This window comes from Lactuca virosa, chromosome 5, assembly GCF_052849685.1.
Source record: "Lactuca virosa cultivar CGN04683 chromosome 5, Lactuca_virosa_CGN04683_v6, whole genome shotgun sequence".
NCBI lineage: Eukaryota > Viridiplantae > Streptophyta > Magnoliopsida > Asterales > Asteraceae > Lactuca > Lactuca virosa.
In genome coordinates this window covers 317,456,642-317,476,708 of record NC_136430.1, presented here as the reverse complement: position 1 = coordinate 317,476,708, position 20,067 = coordinate 317,456,642, and the positions used below count along the sequence as shown (strand labels likewise).

Genomic DNA, 20,067 nt, shown 5'->3' with positions numbered 1-20,067 from the left:
AATTATTGTTTTTATTATTAATAAACATACAATCAATAATAATAATAAGGGAAAATATATTAGAAAGGGCAAAAGAGTCTTTTCACCTTGGTCAGGGACGAAGCACGCAACAAACTAAAATGGTAGGGATCGTCCGAGTGCAAAAAAAAAGTTAGGGCCAAACACGTAATTTTCGTAAAATCACAGGAACGAATTCAGTAATTTGTTCTTAAAGTAATAATTTTTTTTTCATTTTTTTTTCTTTTTTTTTTTCAGTAGTTATATTATACATTTACTTTAGTTTTTATATGCACCACAAGCAACCATGAGGGGAGTCAACTTGGAAAGAATCAAAGGGGGCAGAGAGGAGTGTTTGATAAAATAAAGAAACCCGATCAAACTGTTTCGGATTCTTCACGCTTTCTCTTTGAAATGTCCGTTTTCTAATATAAACCCTAACCGATTGCACATAAAATCTATTTTCCAGCGTGTTTGTATGTTATCTCAAGAACCCTAGGCAATAGCATTTCAATCAATAACGAATTTCTCTACAATTGCAATATTTTTACCAAAGTTTTCTAGGTTTGATTGAAGGGGTTACGATAGATATAATAGAGAGGGAAAGAAATAGAGGAATTCTGGTATTTGGTGGATGGTCTCATGGGCGCAGCGGGGTCAAAGCTCGAGAAAGCTCTAGGAGACCAATTTCCTGAAGGCGAACGATATTTCGGACTAGAAAACTTCGGTAACACTTGCTACTGTAACAGCGTCCTGCAGGTTCCATCCGATTTCCTTTCTTTTCTTATTTTGATTTGGTAGGGTTTGTTTTAATCAATACGATCTTATTGGTTTATTTACTTTATTTAGTGGTTTTAGAAAGATTAAGTTAATATTTATAGTGGTGTCTGGAGTTAAACCTTATCTATATAACTTGCTAAACTGTAGTTCAGTTGACCCGATGTGTTAGAGTATGTTCTTTCGATCAATTTAGCACGAGAAATGCATATTTTGACTTCATTTTGAGCCAGTTTCTTCAGTTTTTAGATTTAACTTCCTGGGTTTATATATGGTTAAAAGATATTTCTTGATAACTATTTGGTTTGGGAAGCATTTTCTTCAGTTCTTTGGATGTCTTGTAGTTTTAAAGAAAGGGGTACCAGGAATGGTACTTGAAGCATCTTGTCAAATGGCAGAATTATGATTTGATTCAAAAGCTACATCAATGGAATAGAATTTATAGATCTGTTCTTTACACTTGCTAATTTGCAACCTCATTTTCATTCTCTACCACTACATACTTTTTTTTTTCTCTTTTTTTTTTTTTTTGCTTTCAACATAATGTATGTTATAAACCATGCTATAAACTTGGCTCTGCAAAAGTGCAAATGCATAAATAGTCATATTTTTGGTCTTCAATTGAACTGCCATCTATTTTTACCTTAGTAGTAGTCCTAACTTTTTACAAGTCTGCCCTCATTTATTCTCACTGTTTCTCTAATCTTTTTAAACATCAAGACGATTAAAAAAAACCAGTCACTAAGTTGCTATTTAGTCTATTACCTTTCTGAAGATATTAATCCTTGTTCATTATCTCATGAGAGTGGAAAATCTTTTAAAAATATTTATCCTTGACAACACTTGGTTTATTACCTTTCTAAAGATATTGAAAAAGCCTAGTAATTCATGTTGCTTGTTATAACTTCACTCAAAGTTTGACCTGAACTATTTTGCTAATGTTCTCATATATCTTTTTCTTAAATCATAATTTTCAGGCTCTATATTTTTGTGTTCCATTTCGTGAACAACTACTTGAATATTATGAGAAGGTTAAAAATCCAGATGTAGAGGAAAATCTCCTTACATGTTTGGCAGAACTGTTTACACAGGTACACATTTTTACTTGTAAATAAGCTTTTAATGGTAGTTATTCTTTTCTCTTAGTCACTTTATATTCTACACAAATGGGAATTTTTTACAGTTTTTTCAATGTAACCATGGCATATGTTGTTGTTGTTTTTTTTTTTTAAGTTGCATTTTATTTTCCTCATGATTTATTTTCTACATTTGGGTTCCTTGTATTAGATTAGTACACAAAAGAAGAAAACAGGTGTTATTGCTCCAAAACGCTTTGTACAAAGAGTGAAGAAAGAAAATGAACTTTTCCGTGGTTACATGCATCAGGTATTATATAATAAAATAACTTCTTACATTAAATATGAAATCCATTTATACTTAATCTTTTTCTAATATCAGTGAGTGATGATGATGTTTTTGAGTTTTGTGTAGGATGCACATGAGTTTTTGAACTTTTTGTTAAACGAACTAGTTGATATACTAGAGAAAGAAACAAAAGGTACAAAAGAACATTCATCACCTCCTGAAAAGATTCCCAATGGTATACATGTGCCTCAGGCTAATGGTGTAAGAAAGGAGCCCTTGGTTACATGGGTTCACAAAAACTTTCAGGTATATTCATATCTTTATTATTTTTCAATAAGTAAATATTTCATTTTACTTACCAATATAAAAAATTTCCAATTTTAGGGTATACTCACAAATGAAACAAAGTGTTTAAGATGTGAGACTGTAACTGCAAGAGATGAGACATTCTTGGATCTGAGCCTTGATATTGAGCAAAACAGTTCCATTACAAGTTGCCTAAAGAACTTCAGTTCGACTGAGACTTTAAATGCTGAGGATAAGTTTTTCTGTGATAAGTGCTGCAGGTTTCTGTTTCTACTTTCTACTTTGTTTTTCAAATTTTTGTTCTTTTTTTTTATGAAGGAAGTGTAAAAATGTTTTGTGGGGGCCCACAGTTTGCAGGAAGCACAAAAGAGGATGAAGATCAAGAAACAGCCGCATATTTTAGTGATACATTTGAAGCGGTTTAAGTACATGGAACAGCTGGGAAGGTATAAGAAGCTGTCATACCGTGTTGTGTTTCCACTTGAGCTGAAACTAACAAACACCATGGAAGATGCTGACTGTGAGTACTCTTTGTTTGCGGTGGTTGTCCATGTTGGCAGTGGGCCCAACCACGGGCATTATGTGAGTCTGGTGAAAAGCCACAACCACTGGCTCTTTTTTGATGATGAGAATGTGGAGATGATTGATGAGTCAGCAGTTCAAACTTCCTTTGGTTCAGCTCAGGAGTATGCAAGCAACACTGACCATGGATACATTCTGTTTTATGAGAGCCTTGCTGGAAATAATAACAACATCACCTGCTGAATCAAATTCAATCGTATGTTTATTTTTATTTTTTTTGTGTTTTTGTTTTTTTTGTGATATGGTAATGGTATAGAACATTTTGGGTTAGATGAGGATGAGAGGATGGATGGGTTTGATGTACAGTTGATATATGCTGCTGCTGCTGATATTTGACTTCATCTGTTGTTAGTGACACAATAAAGCTACTTTGCTTGTTTTCTTTTTTATATGTATTATGTACTTGAGACTTTAAAACCCTGCCTATCATATTCATATCATCATCATTGATAATAATTAATCACAATGGCTTGGGTTTGGGTTGGAAAAGCCTTATTGTTTCTATGTTTGATGTGCGTTTGTGTAAGCAAGTGTTGCAACGTATTTTCTGGTGTTTAAACTTATATCAATTAAGTGTTTACTCCAACTTTTTTGTTTGTTTGTTTGTTTGTTGTTTGTTTGTTTGTTGTAAGATGTAACTCGTTTTCTACGTTAAACTATTAAAATAAGACAAAATTGCAAGAATGGTCCCTGTAGTATGTCAAAACTAGCAACTTTGGTTCAAAATGGGTTTGGCTCGCAAGGATGGTCCAATAGTTTCGTTTTGTTGCGAGTTTAGTCCAAAAATTGTATAACTTTTTATAATGACGGATTTGCCATTGGTATTTTCCTTTTTTCAGTTTTTTTATTACATAAATCAAAAAAAGAAAAAGAAAAAAAATCTCTCTCTCTCTCTCTCTCTCTCTCTCTCTCTCCCTTTTATCTGCAACTCATCTATCTCCCTTGTTTCGCACTTCTCCGGCGAAGAGAGCCACCACAGTCGACTGTGGCAGCTCCTCCGGCTCCCCTGTCGTGACCCACCACCATCCAACATCCCAAATCTAAATCCACAATGGGTGTTCTTCGTTCTTGATTTTGGATCGGAAATAAAACCCAAATCCAAAAGTTGAATGTAGGTACGTTCTTGGTTCCAAATTTGAAACGAAGATGAAAAAGGGTAGATCTGAAACAAAATCCACACACAAAACCTTACCTGAAACGAAAACCAACCATCGATTTGAAGAGAAACGAAAACCCACCATTGATTTTGGATCTGAAATAAATCACTACACTTGTTGCCTCTATTTTTTCTTTCCTGCCGGCGAGAATGAAGAGAAAGGAAGCTGGTGGTCGGAGGGAGTAGCAGCATTTGGTGGCCGGAACTCACAACAACAGCGGTGGCAGCAAGCTGTTTGGGTGGCAGAGCGACGAAAGGAGCTGGGTTTCCTCCTTAGTGGTGCAGTATGACTGGAGAGAGGTGACGAGGGTGGTGAGGTCATGTACGGTGGTGAGAGGTGGCGTTGAGCGACTGGGACGGGCGGAACAAGGCTGACAGTCGACGAGCTCACATCCGTCTCCTTCTCTCGTCATCGTTGCATATTCAAAGGGGGGGGGGGTGGATGGAGAAAGTCGGGAAAGGCAGTGGTGGTGATGTGACAGGCGAAGAGGTGGTAGATGTTCACGGTGGTGGTCACCACAGCAACACCACCGGTGTCAAAACCACTGGTGCTCCATTCTTTGTTTGTGAAATAGGGACGAAAGGAGATGAATCGAGAGAGAGAGAGAGAGAGAGAGAGAGAGAGAGAGAGAGAGAGAGAGAGATAGATTTTATTTTTGTTTTGTTTTTAATTGATTTTAATTGTTGTAATAAAAGAAAAATGGAAAATAAAATAATAAGGGGCAAATCCATCATTATAAAAAAGTTCATAGGAAATTGGACTAAACTAGCAACAAAATGAAACTATTGGACCATCCTTGCGAGCCAAACTCATTTTGGACCAAAGTTGCTAGTTTTGACATACCACATGGACCATTCTTGCATTTTGTCTTAAAATAATAAGTTTGGTTTTTTAGTACCTGAAACTGTAAGCTTTTTTAAACATCAACAAGCGTTACAGCTAATAGTAGTATATAGATATATATTTTCTTAATTAATATTTTGATTATTTTTAATTGATAAAAATGTTTATTAAAAATTTAAAGCTAACATAATAATTTATAACTTAACCCATCCACCATCAAAAAGTTCAAGGTGGATTCATACTCTGTCTTAATCCATTTGGCTACATATGTCTCTCTACTATTATCTATTTTTTCTATATTTTTCCATTAACATGAAAAAAAAACAAAATCAACTTTCATTTCACTTAACTCACTAAAGCAAACAATTAGTTAGAGACTAAGAGATTGGGCTATCGTCTTTATCATTAGAAGTCAACAAAGAAAGAAAGCCTTTCCTAAACTCTACCATCCCAAAACAGTCTTAACTTTTTAATATAAAAATAATATGAGAAATAGATATATAGATAGAAAGATAGAGGAAGAGAGAAGAAAAAAAATAAAGAGAAGTGTGAGAGGGTGTTACCAACAACACATATCACCACTCCACATGAACATCACCTAAGAGTGTGTGTGAGACTCATACAACAAAAACTTAGACCATAAAGTACACATACCACACCTTCATACCAAAAATGCTACTACACGACATCAACATTGCTCACCTAAGGGTGTACTCACGACTCCATATCACCAAACCAATATTTGTATTCTATGCATGAAATTTTGTACATTGAAGAAGGTGAAGAAGGTTTCTTGTGTTGTGAATGAGGCCCCAACCACATCCAACCACGCCACAACACTTCCACGCCATCCAAGAATGATGTAAATGCTTTGCTCGTGCAAATTCTACCACATCAGCACAACAATATAGACGTAATGCGTATATCCAACGGTCTTACAATACAGAACCCAAAGAAAGATAATAGTCGTGTGACAACTTACAAAATCAATTTTCGTGGTCACGCCAATTTTAACTTCAAACTTTTCCAATTCAGCCCCATATACAACATCAAAATTGGTGTCATGAATAATATAACATAAAAAATGGTGGTTTCACTAATATCAAAGTTTAATAATATTCATAGTATTTTATTTTATTTTAATTATTCTAAGTTTGAGTTTATATATCTCATGTTAATTTAATAATATAGTTTTATTTTAGATTTAATATTTGTTTCAAATATATTTAAAATATAATATAAATATAATTTTTTTAATAAAATGATTGTTTTAATAATATAATAATTAATTCCAATTTTTTATACACTTTAACTATTTTATGATATTTTGTTTCATAGATAATTTGTAAAGCTTTGAAATATAAAGATATAAGATAAATTTATAAAATGCTAATAAATGGAAATATATATATATATATATATATATATATATATATATATATATATATATATATATATATATATATACTCCAAATAAATTCCTTTTATACCAATCAATACTAATGGTAAAATGTTTTTAGAAAAAAAACTTATATTTAAAATTATTTTCTTAATTAAAAAAAAACACTGAAGTGTGCTACTTTTTATACTGTATTTAGTAAAAAAAAAGGGATAATGACTTGATAGGGTAAGTTACTTTTTGAAATGTACACATTTAGTCCTTATTCCTTTTTTTTTTGTAAATTAAACCATTATACTCGATTTTTTGTAATTATGCAATCCTTTTGACTGGCTATAGCTGGTTTACCGGTCATATACGATTTTTATTTTATTTTCTTGAAATGAAATAACCAGGTGGCATCCACATGTCACCTTACGTGGATATTGTTAAATTACACCACATTGAAACGGCAATTAGGGCTCATTTAATCAGCCATTCCTCCATTCACTCAACCGATAATCCCTCAAACTTCTTGACTCACAATCACCATCAACAATGGCAGAAGATGCAGATACAATCGTTGATGTACACTATAATGGGGTGTTCACACCTACCCCATTGATGTATTTTAATGGAGTAAAAGCCTCTGTACCATACACGGTTGTGAACAAGATGAACTTCCCTGATTTCATCCCCTTTCTTGAAAAGCTTACTAAGGAAAGATGCAGAGATGTGTATTACTGTCCACATGAAGTGAGGCTGTCGGAGGGATTACATGCTATTCAGAATGACTGCGATTTTAACGAGTTTCTTGAAGATATCAATGAAAAAGAAGAGATTGGATGTGTATGTGGATCATGATCATGAACCTTTGTTTGATTGGATTCAGGAGGAAGAAGCAGACCTTGAAGATGAAGATTTGGTTTCTATTGATGATGTTGACTCCATTTTAGAAGATGGTCTGAAAGCTGAACATGTAGAGGACGATGAAGTTATATCTCTCAAAAGAAACTTCAATGATCATTTCCTCAACAAACTTTGTCCAATACAGAATGATGACTTGGTTCAAGAAGATCATAATGCAATACGACCTATCTACCCAAGACATGATCATACTCATGAATGGAATGAGATGAAGCCTCGATTAGGTATGAAATACTCTACTACTGTTGCACTTAAATACTCTCTTAGTTGCTATGCTGTAGCAAATGGTTATGATCTGTGGTATGAAAAGAATGACAAGACTAGGTTGCTAGTTAGATGTTGTAAAGGAAAGATTCCCACATGCCCTTTTAGATTGTATGCTTCCTGTATGAAAGAGGAACACACTTTTCAGATTAAGTCTCTTATAACAGAGCACAAGTGCTCTAGGGCATTCACACTTGGGTCAATTGTAACATATAAGTGGATAGGGAAACAATTTGTGAATGATGTTTTGGAGAGTCCTAAACTGGGTTTGAGGAAAATGAAAGCCCTAGTATCTAAGAGATACAACATTAATGTGAGTGTTGGGCAGTGTAGGAGTGCAAAAAAGTTAGCATTGTCTGAAGTTGAGGGAAGTTTGAAAGAACATTATGCCAGATTGTGGGATTATGCAGCTGAAATCAGAAGGGCTAATCCGGGTTCACATGTTGAGGTGTTCTTGGAGCCACAACCTGATAATACTGTGGTCTTTGATAAGTTTTATGTTAGCTTTAAAGGTGTTGTGGATGGGTGGTTAGATGGATGAAGAAAGGTAATTGGGGTTGATGGTTGCTTTCTTAAGGGTGTTTGTAGAGGGGAGCTCCTATCAGCAGTGGGTAGAGATGCTAATAATAACATCTATCCCTTAGCTTGGGCAGTAGTCAATGTTGAGAACAAAAGGACATGGAAATGGTTTTTGGACAACCTGATGGAAGACATTGGAAGGGGGAATGGTCATGACATTACAATCCTCTCAGATGGCCACAAGGTAATCATTCTATTTTTTTCAATTAACTTTAATTGTTTTGATCATTTAATTAAGTAATCATTTAATTGTTTGAATCATGGATTATTTGAAGCTGTGAAGGAAAGACTTCCTGATGTGGAGCATAGATTATGTGTTAGACACATTCTAGCTAATTTCCACAAAAAATTTAAAGGAGAACAATACTTTAAACCATTTTGGAGGGTTGTGAATGCAACAACTGTACCAAAGTTTGAAGCAGCAATGAATGAGATTAAGTCCTTGGAAAGCAGGGCTTATGACTATCTCATAGACAGGGATCCAAGGTGTTGGTCAAAGGCTTTTTTTAGAGAGGGTATGGACTGTGATGCAGTAGAGAATGGAGTTTCTGAAAGTTTCAATTCTGCTGTACCAGATGCTAGAAGGAAACCATTGATAACAATGTTAGAGGACATAAGATGTTGGCAATGCAGAGGTTATGGATGCAGAAGCAAAATGGTTTGAGTTGGGATTTGGACATATGCCCAAGTATTAGAAGGGAGATAGAGGATTTGAAAGAATTGCAAATGTTAGTAACAATTTCATTAGTTATACATTGGTTTATGAAGGTAACTGACTATCTTCTTGTATATTGACAGATTTTGGGTACCTTATGTGAGTGGGCACACTCGGAATTTCTTTCCAGGGTTATCTTTGGTCTTGGAGGTACGAATTCTTGAAGGGAGTTCACAATCACAGAGGACTTCCTTATCTACTTTGTGATTGCTTGAACTTGTGGAGATTCTTGAGCCACTCGACATCTTCTTTCTTCTTCTACGAATTCCCCACTTCTCTTGTTCGAGTTTGAAGGTGATTCCTCCTGATTTTGGATGTTAACATTCGTTTATAAGGAGTGACTAAGCTAATTAATTGTTATGCAGTTGTTTTTAGTGTCACGTGTGCTTCCACATCAGCAAAACCTATAAAATCCGGTCAAAAGGACCTATTGTATACATATTAATAAAGTATAATGGTTTAATTTACAAAAAAAAAAAAGAATAAAGACTAAATATGTACATTTAAAAAAGTAATTTACCCTATCAAATTATTAAAAAAAAAAAATGTTAAGGTTAAAATGATCTTAAGAGTAAACACCCTCCAAATAACTCGTACAATTCGTTGAAAGCACATCACAGTCAAATTTACAAACTAATAGTCAGGTGTACAAACTTTCCACGTGTACCCTTCATGGACCACGCAGATGTCCAAGCATCCCCCATAAACTTTGGGGCAAAGTAAGGTTATGTCTGTCTCGTAAACTCAAGGGCGTCCTTGTCATTCTACTCCCAACCTATTTTCTCATTTAATAACTTTATAAATTTCAAATTATTGTTTAATTAAAATTTTTATAATAATAACAAATTCACTTAATTTTAAAACCATAAAACTCGAGTCGTTCATATGCTCTAAACAAACCTGCTTCAATTATTTTCACAAAACTTAATTACATTGTTTATCAAATCATGCATGAATGAGTTGTACGGTACCAACACACATGTGTGCGGCGCGAGTGCTACATCTTTAAACCAGTAGACCGCGAAGCATGCAATCAGATTTCCATTCATAATATAATAATAACCGTTTATTCACGGCAGTGTATTCGGTTTCCTCCAGTAATTAACACCGAGAGAAAGAACGAGTGTAGAACGATCTAAAACTGAATCAGATTTCTGCGACCCCCTAAACCCTAACTGTTATCATCGATCACGCTTTCGAAAATGAATCGATTACTTACGATGTCGATTTTGAGGAGGTGTCTGATCAACAACGGCCGAAATTTACATGGAGAAAACATGTTGCAGTCGCCGGAATTGACCGCAGCCGTGCTACTGAATTTGAGGCCGTTTCATCAGGGGGTAATTGGTAGAGATGAGGATTTCGGAAACTTTAAGTGGAGGAGGATGATGAGCTCCACTGCGGAACCTGCGTCGAAGCCGCCATCGTTGAAGCAGGGTGATGCGGGGACTGAGAAGAAGGAAGGCGGAGATGAGGTTATGCCTGCGAGCTATTGGGGAATTTCGAGATCTAAGATCACCAGGGATGATGGTTCCGAGTGGCCGTGGAACTGTTTCATGGTAACTAACAAATTTGCAGTTGCTTATTTTGACATTATTTTTAAACTCGTGGTTTTTATTCTTCGAACACATACGCGATTTGAGATCTCGACATGCTATTGAATCACAGATTTGCATTTACAATCGCATTTTTGCTCGTTGGAGATGCATATTAGGCTGGACATTTCCATTTCGTTTATGATCTATTCATGATTGCGATTCTCTCTGTTTCTTTCTTTGTAGCCATGGGATACTTACGAATCAAACTTGTCGATAGATCTCAGCAAGCACCATGTACCGAAGAATTTCCTTGATAGATTCGCTTTAAGAACCGTGAAACTCCTGAGAATTCCAACCGATGTCTTTTTCCAGGTACGTACACTACATGTTATTCCCTTTCTCATGTGCATCAATCTGCGTTCCAAAGCTTCTAAGTTCAAAATTCAACTTCATCTCGACTAGAATCTATCTATCTATGTTTCAGAGGCGATATGGTTGTCGTGCAATGATGCTTGAAACTGTAGCAGCAGTCCCAGGAATGGTGGGCGGAATGCTGCTCCACCTGAGATCTCTACGGAAATTCCAACAAAGTGGTGGTTGGATCAAAGCGTTGCTTGAAGAAGCTGAGAACGAGAGGATGCACCTTATGACAATGGTGGAGCTCGTGAAACCAAAATGGTATGAACGACTTCTGGTTCTAGCAGTTCAGGGGGTGTTCTTCAATGCGTTTTTTGTTGCATACATATCGTCTCCAAAACTGGCACATAGAATTGTTGGGTATCTTGAAGAAGAAGCTGTGCATTCATATACTGAGTTTTTAAGGGACATTGAAAGTGGTGCAATTGAGAATGTTCCAGCTCCTGCTATTGCTATAGATTACTGGAGGCTTCCAAAAGATGCAACCTTGAAAGATGTGATAACTGTTATTCGAGCTGATGAAGCTCATCATCGAGATGTCAACCATTTTGCTTCTGTAAGTCTGACGCAACCTTTTTGACACATAGGTCATGTTTGTGTAGGAAAAAACATAACATAATGCCCTCCTCCTCATACAGTAACATGAATTTTGACAACAGTTTGTTAATGTTGCAGGACATCCATTTCCAAGGTAAGGAACTGAGGGAGGCTCCAGCGCCTGTGGGTTACCATTAAAAAAATCGTTTGGTTACAGAGGTATAGAATTAAAATTTGTGTTAATCCCTATCTGTTTTTAATCGAGCAAACAAGCATTCCTAAGGAATTTGGACTTGTATTCAACTTCAAGTATGGATGTTACCACTGAAGCCAGTGTTTCTAAAGAAATCATGTTTTTGTGTTTGGAATAGTTTTACACTTGTATGACGTAAAAGTTTATATTGTCACTTGTAAATGTGTGTCAAAACATTATTGTATGGATAAATGGTGTTTAAAAGTATATACTAAAATGATAGCATGTTTGGCAAAATGAAAGAAAAAATTAAGACAAATGAACGACATAAAAAACCAGGCGAAAACCTTATTTCTGAATATTCTTTACTTAGTTGTGCAGAAACTATTTGGTTTAAAGAGAAAAAAAAAATCAAAATGTAAAAGCTGAAGAGTTGTGGCAGTTTTGGTTGAAGATACAAGTTAAAGAGAATCTTGAGTTGTTGAGTTGTTAATTAACAGAAAATGAAGAGATAAGGATTTCAAACAAACGATTCACTGAAAATGATATCTATTATCTTTTATAATAGATATATAAATTTCTGTTCATGTTAAATTCATTAGATACCAAAAAAAAGGACCGATAAATTTCTCAAAATCTTTAGCTCGAGCACCTATGTACAATGAGTGGCCATATGTAATTTTTATCACATAATATTCGGTATAAAGTTAGATATATCATTGAACTTTATTATTTTTAGTTATACAATTATATAAATAATAACTTTATTACTCTTTTAATATATGTGTTTTTTTATCTTTATAATTAATTCGAGATACATAACCTGATTTTTTGATTTTCTATCATTACTCTTATTAAGAAATGCTTGGTATAAAATCTGAATACATGTTTGAGACCGTATAATTTTATTTTTTTATAATAATATAAATTTGGCTCAATCTAAATATACATCACATATTTCTGTATCGTTATATATATTTGTTTTCATTATATCATTATTAAAAGCCATTAACAATTGTATTCAAATCCACTAAAAAAAAAAAAAAAAAAAATTTGTATGCCATTTTTCATTGAACTTATACCCTAAATATCATTTGATTTGAAACTAACTGCATTTGTTTACTATTGTTGTTCTTGGTAATTTATTTCAATACAAAATATCACCAAAATACATAATTCAACTAATTTCTTGTTTATTCAAATAAAATATCAAATTAAAAACATAAACTAACAAAATAATTTAAAACTCACAATTATACATCCAATCAAATTTCATAATATCAACTGAAAAGTACGTTTCTATTTTTTACCATTGAATCCTTTACAAGGTTTCTGATGCATCGTGCGGGTGACCTTAGTTTCTTTACATATTTGGAGATCAGTTTTTTAATATATAAAAATTAAATCAAAGCTTAAGAATGTATTTGTAGATTTATATTAAGAAATTTAGATAATCTTAACGACCCATTATCAGGTTTGTTTGTTTCAAAAATATCTCAAGTTCAATTGCACCAAGTACAAGCTGTAGATTTTGCACTTTCAGCTCTGGGAAAGGAAATATTTATGACCATATTTACATACACAACACATGTGAAGATGTGATTAAGTTTAACATTTCATATTATCATATTATTATAATATATTGCAACCAAACATACACATACAAAACACCCAAAACCAACACCAACACATACAACAAAACTTAACTATATCAGACAAATCACTTGCTTGTTTCGTTTCACTTCCACTTTCACGAGCGAAAAGGCCACAAAAACGATAACGGATTCCTCCGTCCCCGCCCATGTCCGCCACTCTCCTCCCCTCCACCACCACCACCACCACTGCTGCTTCCCCTACTCGTCCCATGAGCCGGCAACTCCACCCGACAAACCGGGCAAGAATTATGCTGAACCAACCACGGTTCAATACAACCAGAATGATAAATATGGTTACACGGCATTTGCCTAGCCTCCGATCCTAACTCAAACTTATCTTTACAAACCGGACAATGAGAATCCGTGTTCAAATGTCTATTACTAATCCGAATAGTTGGCATAGAATCAATCGCTGACCGGGTTGCTGGTGGTGGTCCCTGACTACCCCCACCACCACCATTAACCGTAAGCTGTTCAATCAGTTCCTGCAACCCGGGCCCCATGAAAATGTTACTAACATTAGACCGCCGTGGGCCCGGTGGTGCACCGTTAAAAAAGAACTCGAACCGGTCATTAGCCGACATCCGAGCCGGGGCTTGACCGTCAAATATGAACCATGGAACCACACCATGACTCTGTTCGGATCTTCTTCTAACATCAAAATTAGGGTTTCTTCCAGACATTCTTTGTCTGATTAATTCAGCAAAAGCATCCATGACTCTGTTCCTAGGGTCCGGGTACGGTTCCATAAAACCGTACCCGGACGGTTCGTGCGCGGGCCCGGTCCCGATGTCTTGTGGACCGGGCTCGACCACTTCGCTCAGTTCTTGCACGAACCCACCGGAGCAGTACAGGCACACTGGGTTACGGCCCTGGAGCCGGACCGGTTGCTGGCATTGGTAACACCAATGTGTATTGTTGCCACTTGACATTGCTTGTGTAGAATTAGAATCTCAAATCCAAAAACCAAAAGTATTCTGCATTTGTATAGTGTAAGGGTAAGATGGTTGTTTTATCTTTTTGTTGATGAAATTTAGGTATCAGGTGTAGTTGGTTTTTTCAACTTTTGATTTGTAATGATAAACGAAAAAAGGAATATATATCATATAAGGAAGGTGCAGCGTTTATTCTGAAATAGTAGATTAGATATACCCTGTGTCTGAAAAGATTCTTTTCGTGTGTATAACAATTTCTTGCCAAACAAAGTGAATATGGAGACTACTACCCGTGTGAAACTTTATCTATACAAAGATATAGAGGAATATCTGATAGAAAGAAGAAAATATGGAATTGATAATTAAGTAAAAGTATGCTTAAAAGGAAACAACAAGAATGATGGAATGTAATATGTATGGATATTGACAAGAACAGGCCACTATCACAGAAACAGAAGAGATAAAGCTCAAATTCCCTTGTCTATAAGTTTTTAAGAAAAAAAGAATATCTGAGCACTTTCCTTTCACAACTTACTTCCCAAAATGTAATGGAGATAAGAAAAGAAGAGATGAACACTAAATTTTTTTATAATTACAAAACCACCCCTGTGTATATATAGCCTTTTTCTTTCATAAAGTAAGAATAAGTTTCTTCCCCACTTGCAAGCAGAATAGAAGACGAAAGGAATTTGAGTTTTGTCATAAAAAGTTGTAGAAGAGAGAGGAAAGCTTATAGATCCTTGCTTTAATCTTATTTTATATAACTTATATAACCTAAATGTGGTTTAGACTTTAGCCATACAGACATTTGTTCACTAAAAGAGCTTATACATAATTCGGATTTGTATAAATACAGCATGTGAACTCAATAAAAAAGCTGTGACATGAAGATTCCCAAGCATAACTACGATAACAATTTGTAGCAAATAGTTACATGCACAACAAGTAACTTTGTTCTAACTATCAGTGAACTGTTGTCATCCAAGTTAAACATTAGTGATATTCTTAATCTTACCCTGTTGAGTGATAGAAGCATCAATTTCAGATAAAACAAACTCCAAACTCATAATACTACTAATATCTGAATTTTCATTTCTTCCCCAAAACATATATTATATTTGGAGTAAAAGATACAAAGCGTTTAAGTTCACCACTCATAACTGCATGGGTCCTTGATCTTCTGAACATTTGCTAAAGGACTCCTATTTTGGAACATATGAAACTAATAGATGGATCCAGTTTAATTACAGCCTTAATTTCGGATTGAGCTTTAATCAACACACAAAACTGCTGGCGTCCCTATTTTATACTGTCTATCACAAATACAATCATGTTTTTTTTTCTGTGGAATAACGGTAAGTTTTGTAGAGAAGTCATAGGACGAAAATGAAGAGAAAAAACAAATAAAAAAAAAAGTAACACAGGAACAATTTCGACATCGAATCCAGATTTCCAAGACTAACTAAATCCATGAAACCAAATCACAAAATTCTATCCATTATCACAAGAAATTCCTAATCTCATTGAATCTAAATTTCACTAAAGAGACTTCAGATCCGTATATACCACTGAATAAACTATAACAATTATAGTAATCAAAGGACGTAAGAGAATAATCAAGAAAAAAAACCTGATTACTGGACGCTCGATAGAAACAAAGTCAATAAACCTTTCTACAGAATTAATCTTACCTCCCTAGATGATGATGATGATGTTGTTCATGACGGTGGACACTTGAATTAGGCGAAGGTCACAGAGGGAATGAATGATGTGGAGTCGACGTAGACCAAGAATGTGTTTGACTGAAAATGATTATGCGGTCTCCCAAAGTTCCGATAAGGATTGTTGTTGACCCGCCAAACGGGCCGGACCTTCAACCCACTAACCAACTACCAACCTTTTATTTATTATCGAGTAAATTGCTAAAATTTGGTTTCATTAAAGGGATAATGTCACTGCACATGGAACTTTCTTCAATCGGCTAATTTGATTATTAAAGTTTTTTTTTTGGTACATAAGGCCAGTAAACTCGTAAGTGACCTTTTAATTACACCATTTTATCAAGTTTTAGAAGGTTTCTCGGTTGACCTTTAATATATGTGAATTAATATATATTTTTTGTCTAATCCAATGCCACGTGAGATATGTCACGTCAATTAATGATATAAGAAGCTTAAATCCTATCGTCTTCAACTATCGAACTTCAGTCGTCTTCATTAATCAGCTGTAAAAGAAACCGAGTTAGGGTTTTTGAAGCATTCAGGTGATCGAGCTGAAGAAACAAAGTAGTCGCAGCAATGGCACAATCGGAACCTAATGGATTGTTTGAGATGGTGGAACTGAACTACCAAGGGGTATTTAATCGAAATCCTTTCTCTTACACCGGTGGTGTGAAAACCATGTTCACTTATGTTGACTTTTCTTCTATGACTTATTATGAGTTTGTGAACTTCTTCGAACGTTTCATGCATGAAGAGTGTAAAAAGTTTTACTACTGTGAACCAGTCAATTCCTTGATGGAAGGGCTAAATCCCATTTCAGATGATGTGGAATATGTTGCTTTTATTTTTTATGCTTATGGAACAGATGGTGTAATTTCGGTTTATGTGGATCATATTGGGGTTGGTGTTGATGGGTGGCTTGATGATGAAGATAATGATGATGATGAACATGAGTCTTGTATTGATGGTGAAAATGAAGATAACATAGATGAACTTAGGAATGTTGCCTTTGAATTTAATGAGGATGTAGTGCATATGAATAGGACATCAAATGATCCTTTCTTGAGTAAGTTATGTGTTGATGATGAGGATGAAAACAACATTGTAGATGATGACAATGGGAGAGAAGTTGAAGTTAACATACAAACTCATTCCATATTTAATGAGCTATTACACTGGAAAAAACAAAAACCAATTCTAGGGATGAGATTTAAGGGTCCAGGGCAAGTAAAATCAATGTTGTGTAACTATGCTGTAGCTAATGGATATCAATTGTGTTTTGAAAAAAATGATAGGACAAGACTTTTGGTGAGGTGTAGCAAGGGTGCTTGCACATTTAGATTATGGGCTTCCTGGATGAGTGATGAAGAGAGTTTCCAAATCAAGTCACTAAAAGTTGATCATAATTGTGCTAGGAACTTCAAGTTTGGATCATTGGTGACATATGCATGGATTGGGAGTCACTATACCAAAGAGATTGTACAAAGTCAGAAAATAAGTGTAAGGAAGCTTAGGTTGAAGGTAATGGCCAAGTTTGGTATCCAAGTTAGTATGAGGCAATGTAGAAGAGCAAATAAGTATGCACTGAAACTTGTTGAAGGTAGCCTTGTTGAACATTATGGTAAGCTATGGTCATATGGTCATGAGATTTTAAGGACAAATCATGGGTCAACTGTGAAACTAGATATGGAGGATGGTCCAGATGGAAAGAAATATTTTAGCAAGTTCTATTGTTGTTTTCAAGGAGTTAAACAAGGTTGGATTGAAGGGTGTAGAAGGATAATTGGTCTTGATGGATGTTTTCTTAAAGGTGTTTGTAAGGGGGAATTGCTTTGTGCTATTGGGAAGGATGCAAATGACAAGATATATCCTATTGCTTAGGCAGTGGTTAATGTGGAGAACAAGCAGAATTGGAAGTGGTTTTTAGAGCTTCTCATTGATGATCTAAACTTGAATTTAGGCAATGGTTTCAGTTTAATTTCAGACCAACATAAGGTTAGTATTTTACATAGTAATGCATTTATATTTATTTTACACTATCTGAATTAAACCTTTGTACTACTACAGGGTTTGATAGAGGCTGTTAAAGAGTTGCTACCATATGTAGAGCACAGGCATTGTGCTAGACATATTTGCCAGAATTTGCAGAAGATATTCACTGGTGCCATATATCATACCTTGTTTTGGAGAGCATCTAAAGCCACAACTGAGCATGCTTTTAAAGTTGTGATGAAAGAAATTGACTTATGTGCTGGGCCCAGCCAGGACTAAATTGATGTGTTCGATTAGAAGTCCTACATCATCACAAATCAGGAATCGGGAAACATAGATTCTGGACAAACAGATTGATTACATTCCATGTCTTTTGTCTGGGGATATCAAGCAGAACGAAGGGTTATATGATCACTTATCTTAGGACACGTAACTGACTGGGTCAGAGTTCGGCAGCAACTTTTTGGAAGCTACAATTTGCTGGTCAAATTTAGAAGGCATACTAGCAATTATAGTTACAGACTTATCCAAGTGGGAGACTGTTGGATTAGGTGTTTAAGCCCATAACTATAATTGGTATGTACTTGAATTGATAGCAGCACAGTCCTTTTGGGTTGCCCTCAACCTAGCAACTGGACAAGGAAATTATGAAAGGAGAGATATTAATTTATAAGGTTAATAAATTAATATATATATATAAATGATTTATTAATATGTTAATGGATTAACATATTAATTAGAAATCATTATGTTTAATTAACTGTTAGCCAGAAATTAATCAGAATTGATTTTGGGGTTAAAAGAATTAATTATAAGGTGCAGGGACTAGTTTGCAATTATCTAATAGTTGAGTGGAAGGCTCTAGAAACCCCCTTGGAAGAGGGTGGACGAAATCTTTAGGGGAAACCCTAATAATTTCGTCCATAGGGGCTTGGATAAGGCCCTTGGGTTTGCTTAGGCCCTAAGCAAAGGATAACTAGGGTTTCCCTTAAACCCTAGATCCCTCAGCTATATAAGAAGCCTCCTGGTTCATGTTTTTGGTCACTCTTTCTTTTGAAGAAACCCTAAGGCCGAGATTTTGCATACTCCCTCCCCTATCTCTTCTTCTACTTTCCTTCTTGCTAGTCATTGGGTGTGATTCCATTAGAGGCATTACACTTGTGGTGCTAAAGCTTCCAAGAAGATCAAGATCAAGATCAAGGGAATATCAATTGTTTGCTATAACAATTGAAAGGTATGTAAACCCTAAACCCTAGTTTGTTAATTTCGAAATTAGTCTCTCTCCTCTAGGGTTCTTGTTTTGCAATTCAAAGTTGTATGTTCAATAGTTAAAACATAGATCCAAAGTAGGTTGCATGTGAACTTAGGAATTGTTTTCTAGTTTATTTGTTGTACCTAAACCCAACAGTGGTATCAGAGCCATTGTTGTTTTAAATTGAATTGCTACAATTTTTAAATTGCAAATTAGGGTTTATAGCTATTAAACCCTAAAGGCCAATTTTTCGATTTCTAGGGTTTTGGATCAAAGGGTTTTTTCGAAAACCCTAGCCTCCAAAGAACCCTAATCGAAATTAGGGTTAGGGTTTTGAAAACCCTAGCCTCCTCCCTTATGAATTTCGAAATATGCTAAGAGGATAACTATGGTTTCTTGTTTTTGGATAATTGTTACTTAATTAGATTAATTGGATAATTATCCTTACCCTATTTTTCGAAATTAGAGGGATAAGGATTAGGATTAAATTAATTGATTAATTTAATTAGATAATCCTTACAAGATTTAATAATTTGATTAATAGTTAATTAATAGATAAATATTAAATCTAGTTAATTGGTTTATTTAAATTTGAATTTAATAGCTTAAATTTCGAAATTTATATAAACCCTTGAAGTTTTAAAAAGTTTTAAAACACACCTTATATATATATTATAATTAAAGGTTTAATATTATATGTATAAGAATATGGTCAGTCAAATCGCTAGTATGCCTCATTCACGAAGCTAATCTATAAGGGGGGTATAAGGAAACTGCCTATAAAATGGTAGTTGAATGAGTGTCCACTCTCACCCACCGCTTCCTTGATTAGTGGAGGGTCGTTAGCAGAACGGATTGGATAGGACAACTACTTCTCATTAAAAGTATAATGATATTAAAAGTACTAGAACATTATTTTCAAAATCCCAACTCTAGT

General features: G+C 34.9%; 3 protein-coding genes across 5 annotated transcripts; 2 read left to right on the top strand and 1 right to left on the bottom strand.

The window, feature by feature from the left end:
• The first annotated feature begins 363 nt into the window (after nt 1–363).
• Nucleotides 364–3,416, top strand: LOC145115515 (ubiquitin carboxyl-terminal hydrolase 4-like). Its single transcript, XM_079051810.1, has 6 exons — nt 364–756; nt 1,752–1,865; nt 2,062–2,160; nt 2,266–2,445; nt 2,524–2,705; nt 2,796–3,416. The coding sequence occupies exons 1-6, from the start codon at nt 640–642 to the stop codon at nt 3,208–3,210; spliced, it is 1,107 nt and encodes a 368-aa protein (XP_078907936.1). The 5' UTR covers nt 364–639; the 3' UTR covers nt 3,211–3,416.
• A 6,522-nt stretch (nt 3,417–9,938) lies between these two features.
• LOC145115305 (ubiquinol oxidase, mitochondrial-like) lies at nt 9,939–11,752 on the top strand. Its single transcript, XM_079051576.1, has 4 exons — nt 9,939–10,449; nt 10,672–10,800; nt 10,913–11,401; nt 11,521–11,752. Exons 1-4 carry the CDS (start codon nt 10,093–10,095, stop codon nt 11,578–11,580), a joined length of 1,035 nt encoding a protein of 344 aa, XP_078907702.1. The 5' UTR covers nt 9,939–10,092; the 3' UTR covers nt 11,581–11,752.
• Nucleotides 11,753–13,177: 1,425 nt separating this feature from the next.
• Nucleotides 13,178–16,005, bottom strand: LOC145116091 (putative E3 ubiquitin-protein ligase RHC1A). Of its 3 annotated transcripts, none has more exons than XM_079052445.1 (2): nt 15,857–16,005; nt 13,178–14,207 (listed from the first exon to the last, which is right to left on the bottom strand). In XM_079052445.1, the coding sequence occupies exon 2, from the start codon at nt 14,160–14,162 to the stop codon at nt 13,326–13,328; it is 837 nt and encodes a 278-aa protein (XP_078908571.1). In that variant the 5' UTR covers nt 14,163–14,207; nt 15,857–16,005; the 3' UTR covers nt 13,178–13,325. The 3 variants fall into 3 exon arrangements, with proteins under 3 accessions (XP_078908571.1, XP_078908572.1, XP_078908573.1); XM_079052446.1 differs by having other exon boundaries at nt 15,796–15,861; XM_079052447.1 differs by lacking the exon at nt 15,857–16,005 and adding an exon at nt 14,383–15,741.
• Nucleotides 16,006–20,067: the final 4,062 nt, after the last annotated feature.